The 9,792-nt window shown below is 45.5% G+C and overlaps 1 protein-coding gene across 1 annotated transcript; it reads left to right on the top strand.

The window, feature by feature from the left end:
* Positions 1-161: 161 nt before the first annotated feature.
* Chchd5 (coiled-coil-helix-coiled-coil-helix domain containing 5) lies at positions 162-3,314 on the top strand. The gene is made up of 4 exons (XM_013019768.1): positions 162-291; positions 1,109-1,249; positions 1,331-1,496; positions 3,147-3,314. Coding segments are annotated over exons 1-4 (333 nt in total). The 5' UTR covers positions 162-289; the 3' UTR covers positions 3,171-3,314.
* The last annotated feature ends 6,478 nt before the right edge of the window (positions 3,315-9,792 follow it).

The raw sequence follows: 9,792 nt of genomic DNA, 5'->3' as shown, positions 1-9,792 counted from the left end.
TACGGAGACCGTCCCTGCAGCGGAAGCGAGACAGCGGAGCACTTCCGACTCAGTACTCCCGGCGCTTCCGCAAGGCGGAAGTAAAAGTGGATAAAACAGTCGGCCTGGCCGGAAGTAGCTTCACTGGCGCCGCCATGACGCGTTGACCCTAAATGGAAGGGACTGCCTGTCTGCTCTGCGACCGGAAAGGCGCATCCGTGGGGACGGGGCTGGGCGCCGCCATGACAGCCGGAAGGGGCGGGCCGTTCTTCCCTGAGGGACCGGCCGCACGCCGGCTTCTGGCCTGGAGATGTGAGTAGCTGGGCGCTTCCCGCGTTCGCTGGCGCCGTCTCTCCGTTCCCCAGCCCCAGGACCTGGCCCGGAGCCCCAGGACTGGCCTTGCGCCCCAGACCTGCCCTAAGGACCCGGAGCTCGCACTCAGGCCCCCCGGGCAGCGTCTCCCCTCCTCGCCTTTCCTCCCGTCCGCTCGGTCTCCACGGCCGCGCACCCCGCTGCTTCCTAAAACCATTACCTTGGTCCTCCGACTTTGTCCAAGAACCTCCGAAACTCCGAAGCCTTAGCGTAGTGATCTGGGTTCCTGTCTCCGGATCACCAAACCTTAACCTTTGTGTTTTCCAGAAATGCCCAGGACCCTGTACTCACCGTTGTGTTGTTAGGTCTGGAGGACTTTGCTTCGGACCCCCAAACCTTGTCCCCCAAAACCTCAAAATCTCACTTGGAGGATTCTCTAGTACGACTCCAGAGGTCCTACATCCAAAGCTTCCAGAACATACTTCCAGGACCCCCAAGTCGCTTTCCGCCAAATCCAACACAGCCCAAAGTCTCATCTCTTGTATTTTCCTTCCATTTCAAACTTCCTGGCCAAGAAACCCGTAGGTCCACAGACCCTCTACCTCTTAGGTCCCTTAAACATTATGAACCCCAAGCCTCTTCTAAGAAACCCGCCTTGGAATAACCAGATCTAGTTTTAGGACAACTCCTAAGACCCAAGTCTCATCTCTGCTCCTTTCTGTCCCTAGGATTCTTAAGATCCCCAGATCTGCCTAGCCAGATTAGAACCTTTCTTGCCTAGTGAATGAAATTATCCTCCACCTATTCTGTACCACAGGCAGGCAGCCCTGGAAATCACTGCTCGGTACTGTGGCCGTGAGCTGGATCAGTATGGCCAATGCGTGGCAGCCAAGCCGGAATCATGGCAGAGGGACTGTCATCATCTTAAGATGAGCATTGCTCGGTGCACATCTTCCCAGTGAGTATGGTCAAGTATAGGGGAAAGGTCTGGACAATGGAATCAAAGTGGTCTGGGGTCTGAAATACCTTATTTCCGCAGCCCAATCATCCGGCAGATCCGCCAGGCCTGTGCTGAACCTTTTGAGGCCTTTGAAGAGTGTCTTCGGCAGAATGAAGCAGCAGTTGGTAATTGTGCTGAACATATACACCGCTTCCTGCAGTGTGCTGAACAGGTGCAGCTGCCACCTTCCCCCACAACTGTAGAGGTAAAAGAGGCTTGCCAGATTGTTATCAACTGTTTATCCCTCACAGCTTCTGTCTTATTTCTAGTTTTTCATGGTAAAGATCTTTAAGTATTTAGCTCCACCTACTCCAAACATGCCTTCCCTCTGCATCCAAAAACCACAACATAGTCTCTTCTTCCATACCTCCTAGCTCCAATTTTAGCCTTTCCCACATGGGCAGATATCCTGGCAGAGAATATCTGCCTTTGTATTCTCCCTACTTTGTGCGAATTCTCTTTACCCGCCCCCACCCCCCCACCCCCACCCACAGTGGTGTGTAATCTAGTCCAGTGGCTTTTCACTCACATTGAAAATGAAATCGCAGGTCCTACTGGGTGCCCCATGTTCTTCCCTAAGCTGATAGCTTCCACCTCATTCCTTTTAATGCACACAGCACATAAGCAGGCAGCATATCTGAGAGAATTACAATTTTCTTGATGAAGAATTAATTATTGTCACCTTGGAAGGCAATACTGGAAAAAAGTGATAAATGGTTCTTTAGATATTTCCTACTTTTCCCTATGGACTATCATCCATAAGAAAATTAATACCTTTAACCAGCTCTCTGGAACATCTTTCCATGGAACCCTCTCTGTCCCTGCAACACTGTTTCCTCATACCACTAGACTAGGTTTCTCTTGGGCTTCCATGTTCTGTCTTATCCTTTTTAATCCTTTCCCTGATTGTCCCAAAATGATTAGAGTGAATCTGGAATTACTCTATTTCTGCTTGGAAACTTCTCCACAGCTCTCAAGCCAGCTCTCAAATTCAGCAAACCTGGATCACCTATCATCTCTGACCCACCCCACCTCTATGTTTCAGTCTGATCTCTCTTCTGGCCCCAGTAAACATACTTTTTTTTTCTTTTTTGTCGGTTGTGGGACGTGAACTCTCGGCCTAGGTGCTGACCCTCAGCTCTTCAGCTCAAGGCTAGCGCCCTACCAACTTGAGCCACAGTGCCACTTCTGGCTTTTTCTGCTTATGCAATACTGAGGAATTGAACCCACACAGGGCCTCATGCATTCGAGGCAAGCACTCTACCACTGAGCCAACTTCCCAGCTCCCTAGTAAACATACTTAAGTCTGCGTCTTTCCTGTTTCTGCCTGCTGCTTCCCCAGCACCTGTAACAATGTTGGTACCCAGTGTGGTTCATTAAATGTCCGTATTGCCTTTCCTGTTCCCATGTATAAGCTGGGCACCGGTGGCTCACGCCTGTAATCCTAGCTACTCAGGAGGCTGAGATCTGAGGATCATGGTTCAAAGCCAGCCCAGACAGAAAAGGCCAAAACTTTTTATCTCCAATAAACCACCAGAAAACCAGAAGTGGTGCGATGGCTCAAATGTTAGAGTGCTTGCCTTGAGCTGAAGAGCTGAGGGACAGTTCCCAGGCCCAGAGTTCAAGCCCTATGACTGACCAAAAAAAAAAAAAAAAAAGCCCTGTTCCCATTAATAACTTAGCATGGCTGATTTATTCTGGTGGCAAATCACTAAGGTCATTGCCAGATACCCTTTTCCTCCAGACTGGGCTCTGCAAGGTCAGCCTTTGCAGTGTCTACAGCATCTCTCCAGCAGTGGTCCCAAGGCCAAGCACAGAGGAGGTACCAGTAGATACCATTGTGTTTTCTCCACAGGCTCAGCCACTTCCTGCCTCGTGAAGGTCTCTTGACTTCAGAAAAACGGAATGAGATTCACTGGCCCTTTGATGCACCTACCCTCTGCAGAGTGGCTGTTTGGAGTCCCTGGTGGTTGGCTTCCCTGGACATCAGGATTCCCAAAAAATAAAGACTATTGAGCTTTGACTCCTGCCTTTAGCACCTGAGGGGCTCTAGGAAAGCTGATTGGGCAGAAACCGTGCTCATTGGTCCACTAACAGTTTCACCTGGTCTGCCAAGGAAAAGCCCAGGAGAAGCATGATGTTCCATCTGTTCTCCTGTTCACCGAGTTAAAATTATTCCTCCTCAAGGCCTTGTGTCATGCTAGGCAGGTACTCTACCAGTTGAGCCATGCCTCCATCCCCTTTTTGTGGTTATTTTCAAGCTAGACTCTTGCCTGGACTGTGAGCCTCCTTGTGTTTCCCTGTATTGCTGGGTATAGATAACAAGCTCACTACCACATCCAACCATTTTTGTTTTCCCCATAAACATAACATGCCATCACATTCAGCCATTGGTTCAGATAGAGTCTTATGAACTTTTATATTTCAAACTGTGATCCCCTAGTATCTGGCCTCTCAAGAGTTTCCACAACAGACTTCCTTCCTCATTAACACTGCCAAAAGATTATTCCTTGCCTCCTTTCTCAGTTTGACTCCACCAAATCTTCACAGAGTTTCCTTGTAGGGAGTGTGGTAATAAATAGCCTTGCTCAGTTGACAACCATTGAGCAACAGAAACAGGACTTGGCCAATAGAGATGAAAATATTGGTCATATTGAAAACAATTGCATGGAAGGATGTGGCTTAGAAGTCTGCAACTGGGTGCCAGTGTCTCACAGCTGTAATCTTAGTTCATCAGGAGCACAAGATCTGAGGATCCTGATTAGAAGCCAGCATGTGCAAACAAATCTAAGAGACTCATCCAATTAACCAACAAAAATCCAGAAGTGGTAGTGTGGATCAGGTGGTAGAATGCCAGCCTTGAACCAAAAAGCTAGACAAGAATTTAGGCTAGGAGTTGGAGCCTCAGTACTGGCACTCTGTCTGTCTGTCTGTCTGTCTGTCTGTCTCTCTCTCTCTCTCTCTCTCTCTCTCTGTCTCACACACACACACTATACTATACTTCTGTCTAGGTTTTCATTCCCCCCAGAAAACCAATTCTGACAATTGGGTTGAAGATAGTCTATTTGTAATTTGACTGTAATTTGAACCCAGAAATATCCCTGGAGAAAGGAGACAAGACAGCCAATAAAAAGTACATTATTACTGGGCACCCATGGCTCACACCTGTAATCCTAGCTACTCAGGAGCCTGAGATCTGAGGATCACGGTTCAAAGCCAGCCTGGGCAGGAAAGGCCATGAAACTCTTCAATAAACCACCAGTAAGCCCGAAGTGGCGCTGTGGCTTAAGTGGTAGAGCGCTTGTCTTGAGCTGTAGAGCTGAGGGACAGTGCCCAGGCCCAGAGTGCAAGCCCCATGACTGATAAACAAACAAAAAACATTGTTAAAACTAGTTTGTTTTAGGAGTTATGGGCTCAGTTCCATTGGGGACCTTTAGGAAACTTCATAGAATTTACATGGCCAAAGGTTGAAGAAATTGGGGTGCTTATCTGCCAACTTTACATCTATTATTAAAGACATTTCATGCTCACTGACCTGGCACTTTTGGCCAGTCTGAGCCAGAGTGCTACTGCCAGCAGAAGAGGGCTAACTTAGTTTTAGGATCAGACAAGTAGACTTTAGCATACAGAAGAGATGCTGAGGGTATTTGAGCAGCTCTGGCTTACTATTTTTTTCTCAAGCTACTCAGACCCAGCTCACTGATTGCTGGCTCCTTCAGTAGGTACAGGTCACAAAAAGCAGAACACAGAAAAGTATGTAGGAGAGACTCCAGAGCACTGAGTTGAGTATGCAGATAAGAAAAAAACCCAAGATGTTGCCAGGCACTGGTGGCTCATGCCTGTAATCCTGGCTACACAGGAGGTGGGGATCAGAGTGTGGTAGTTCAAAGCCAGCCTGGCAAAAGTCCATGAGACTCCTATCTCCAGTTAACTGCCAGGAAGCCCAAAGTGGAACTATGGCTCAAGTCATAGAGCCCTATTCTCAAGCAAAAAAGCGCAGGGACAACACCCTAGGAATGGCACTGGAAAAAAACAAAATGTCCTGAATTTAACTGCCTAGAATGCAGGGACAGATAGGGAGAGCTTAACAAGTACAAGCTGGGTAGGGGGAAAAATTTACATTTGAACTTCAAATTGCATTTTATCAGACCACTAGGGCTATTCATGAACTTTTTAGATTTTTATTTATTTTTGCTGTTCATGGGGCTCAAACTCTGGGTCTGATGCTGTCCCTCAGCTCTTCAGCTCAAGACTAGCACTCTACCACTTGAGCCACAGCGCCACTTCTGGTTTTCTGGTGGTTCATTGGAGATAAGAGTCTCACAGACTTTCCTGCCCAGGCTGGCTTTGAACTCAGCCTCCTTAGTAGTTAGGATTACAGGTGTGAGCCACCAGTGCCGGCAATAACTTCTTTCTGCCCTATCCCAAGGCTTCTCCCAATGTTTTTTTTTTAATTTTAATTTTTTATTGTAAAGATACTATACAGAGGGTTACAGTTACATGAGCAAGGTAATGAGTACACTTCCTGTTGAGCATTGTTACCCCTCCATTGTTTTCCCCCTACCATCCCTTCCCTCCCTACCTTCCCCGAGGTTCTTTTTTTTTAAATTGTGATTAAGTGATTACATAATTTCCCAAATTTCACAGTATTGTGGAATAATGATGCTCATTTAAAGTCACAAGTTCATTCTAACTTTCCTGGAGCAAATTGTCTATCACAGTCTATAACATATAACGGTGTACACATATACACCATACATGTGATCAGCAGCATGGGATTATTTAGTAGTGGTTCGACCAGATGAGTTTTCCCCAAGTTTTATGTGTTATCACACCTCTCTAACCCTATGGCAACAGAAGTGACAGTGCGTTCCTTCCCAAACACACAAAAAAATTCTAATTCTGGGTCAGCTGACATTGTCCAAGTGCTACTTAATCCTGCTGCTGGGCTTTGCAGGAGCTTGTCCCAGTCCCTGATCCTACCATTGCTAATGATTCAATAAACCCCTTTATTTCAGGAATTCCTTTGTCTAGTGGAGTTTTAGTTTAACAATGCCTATGACCTCCACACAGACTTTTTGTTGCTCCTGCTTTTAGGTGCCTCTCAACCTTTGGAAATTAGAATAAGGAAACATTTAAAAACCTAAAACGAGCTGGGGAATATGGCTCAAATAGCAGACAACTAGTCTAGCAAACACTAGGCCCTGAGTTCAAACAACTGAAATAAAATAACAAAGGGGGAGAAAAAAGGAGGAGAAAAAAAACCCCTAACACTTGTGTTCTGCTTGGAAAAATGATCCCACCTCTTGGGAGTCTGTCCTAGGGTTTACTCTCTAAGACAAAAGCAGTGGTTTTTTGGTCTAGGAGCCAGTTAAGTTTGCAGAAGCCACCAGATGCTATGTGGTTGAGACAGGAGAGTGGAGTGGAGAGGGCTGTGATCAGCATCTATGGTCTAGAAAAGGCTGCCTTGGTTCCCGTGGTTTTTTCCTACCTGCTCGTTTTCCTGGGTTATACATTAAAGCCCTCAGATTTGAGAGGATGCTTGCATGAGTGAGCTCGAATGCAACTAGAAGACAAAATGGAGATCCAGCCTACATCCGAAAGCATCTCTTTTTTTTTTTTTTTATACAATAATGTTTAAAATCGCCGAGGTTCTGAGTGCTCTATATAGTTTTTGTTGTTTTTTTTTGTCGGTTATGGGGCTTGAACTCTGGGCCTGGGCGTTGTCCCTCAGCTCTTCAACTCAAGGCGAGCGCTCTACCACTTGAGCTACAGCGCCACTTCCCCGAGAGCATCTCTTTATGGCCTCTCTTTCAATAAGCTAGAACAGCCTCCTTAGATGGTGGTCTCTGGGGTCCAAGAGAATGAAAATGGAAACCTCAAAGATCACTTTTCCCACATTCTATTGGTTTAAGCAGTCATGGGTCACACACTTTACAGAGGTTGGAGACCACTACTTGCTGGCTGGCATTTGGCTGCAAAGAATTTATGCCCACATGTGAACTAACACAACAAATGCATAGTTTTTATTTTTCTGTCTGTTTTGGTAAGTTGTATTTTTCTTAGAGTTCTTCATATTACCTATGGTTTTGAATAACCACAAATTTGAATAATTCATAATATTCACATTACCGTGTGTGTGTGTGTGTGTGTGTGTGTGTTTGTGTGTTTGTGTGTGTGCGTGTGTGCCAGAATTGGAGTTTGAACTCAGGGCCTGTGCTCCTGCTTGGCATTTTTGCTCAAGGCTAGCCCACAACCACTTGAGCTATACCCCCATGTCTGGACTTTTGGTTAACTGTAAACAAGAGTATCATGAACTTTTCTGTCCAGGCTAGCTTTGAACTATAACCTCAGATATATATGAACTATATCCTCAGACTCCAAAGTACAAGTGTGAGTCACTAGAGTGTGGTAAATTTTCTCTTCTGACACTGGTATTTGTATCCCTTTTTTTCTTGATCAATGTAAGCAGTAATTGTTAATCTTGTTTTGCTGTACTATCTGTCTGCTTGTCTATTTGGTGCCAGTGCTGGGGCTTGAACTCTGGGCTTGGGTGCTTTCCCTAAGCTGCTTTTGCTCAAGGTGAACACTCTACCACTTGAGCCATAGCACCACTTCTAGCTTTTTTGAGTAGTTTATTGGAGATAACAGTCTCATGGAATTTCCTGCTTGGACTGTCTTTGAACTGTGATCCTCAGATCTCAGCCTCCTGAGTGGCTAAGATTACAGGTGTGAGTCACTGGTGTCTAGCTTGTCCCTGAGTTTTTTGCTGAAGGCTACTACTCTACCACTTTAGTCACAGCTCCATTTCTTTTTTTTGTTTGTTTGTTTTTTGGCTGTTACTTGAAGGTAAGAGTCTCATGGACTTTCTTGCCTAGGCTAGCTTTGAACTCACACATCCTAAATCTCAGCCTCTTGAGTAGCTAGGATTACAGGAGTGAGCCACTGGTACCCAGCTTGTACTTTTAATTTTGTATATTAATTTTTTATTGTTTGTTATTTATTTTGAGACAGAATCTCATTATAAATCTAAGGCTGGCCTTGAACTCACAATCCTCTTTCCTTAGCCTGGTAGGGATCGTAGGCATTTACCAGTGTAACAGGCTTTTCCTCTGATTTTAGTGTTCTATTTTGTGCTTTATTAAAGTGAATGTTTGCTTTATTGGTTTTCAGTCTTCTTTCTTTTCTGATGTATGTATTACATTTTTCATGAAGCATAGCTTTCTGTTTTGATTTCTTCATTGATATCAGATGTTTTCAAAGTTTAGAATTATATTTCTTTATTTCTTAACATATGGGAATTTTCCAGGTTACCTTGCCTAATTGAAATTGGTATGGGAGCATATTTTATATGATTTCAATCTTTTGAAATTTGTTGAGGCTTTATGGCTTGGCATATGCTCAGGTTTTGTTAATGTGCCATATGGATCTGAGTCATAATCCTTGGCTCATGATGTACTGTCTTAGCTTGGGATCCTAAGATGAGGATTTGGGAGCTGATCCCAGAAAGCCCTGGTAGGGCAGTGAGAAGTGAGGCAGGATAAAAAAGCAGTACATATAACATTTCCATCATCAAGCAGATTATCATGGTGGACAACAGCTTAGTTCTCTGGGGGACTCTGGGAAGCAGTGGAGACATAAGATTCCCCCAAGGCGTGATTGCTGTTACCCCATCAGTCAATTGTTCCTGGACTGTTTGGAGGCTGAATTTCACCCCCACCCCCATCCCAGACAGTTGCTGCTTGCTACACAGATGGGCAGAGTGGGCTCTGATGGAGAGGAAGCTCTGCAGCAAAGAGAAGCTGCCTCAGCTGCACTTACCCACTGGATTCACTTCACTGGTAGCCCAGTTATTGCCCCCACCCACTGACACAATGGGCTTTGTTCAAGTCTGTCATAGCTGCCTCAGGGAAGCTTCCATCTTCTCAACCATCTCTCCTGGTTGCCACTGTTGCCACTGTTATCCCATCCCACTGTGACTCAGGTTATATCAGCACCATGTTATAATAACATCACAAGAAATTGTTCAATAGACGAACTTCAAAGATATGGAAACAAAGGACTTTTTTCTTAATTTGTTATTTTTCTTTTTCTGAAGACTCTGTATTCTTTACCATATATGGTGTATTCATGTGCACATCTGTGGGAGGGTGGTGAGAGGGCACAGAATCTGAGGAAAAGGGGGAAAGTACAGCAATCGTCAGGCACTGGTGGCTCACCCCTGTAATCCTAGCTACTAAGGAGGCTGAGATCTGAGGATCGAGGTTCAAAGCCAGCCCGGGCAGGAAAGTCCATGAGACTCTTGTCTCCAATTAACCACCAGAAAACCGGAAATGGCACTGCGGCTCAAGTGGTAGAGTGCCAGCCTTGAGCTGAGGGACAGTGCCCAGGCCCAGAGTTCAAGCCCAAGAACAGACTGAAAAAAAAAAGTGCAGTAGTGGAACACACTGGACATTAACAAAAGTGAACTATACAACTCATGGATGGAGATAAGAGGGAGG

Source organism: Dipodomys ordii, unplaced genomic scaffold (assembly GCF_000151885.1).
Source record: "Dipodomys ordii isolate 6190 unplaced genomic scaffold, Dord_2.0 Scaffold47, whole genome shotgun sequence".
Lineage (NCBI taxonomy): Eukaryota > Metazoa > Chordata > Mammalia > Rodentia > Heteromyidae > Dipodomys > Dipodomys ordii.
This window is presented reverse-complemented; position numbering and strand designations above follow the sequence as displayed.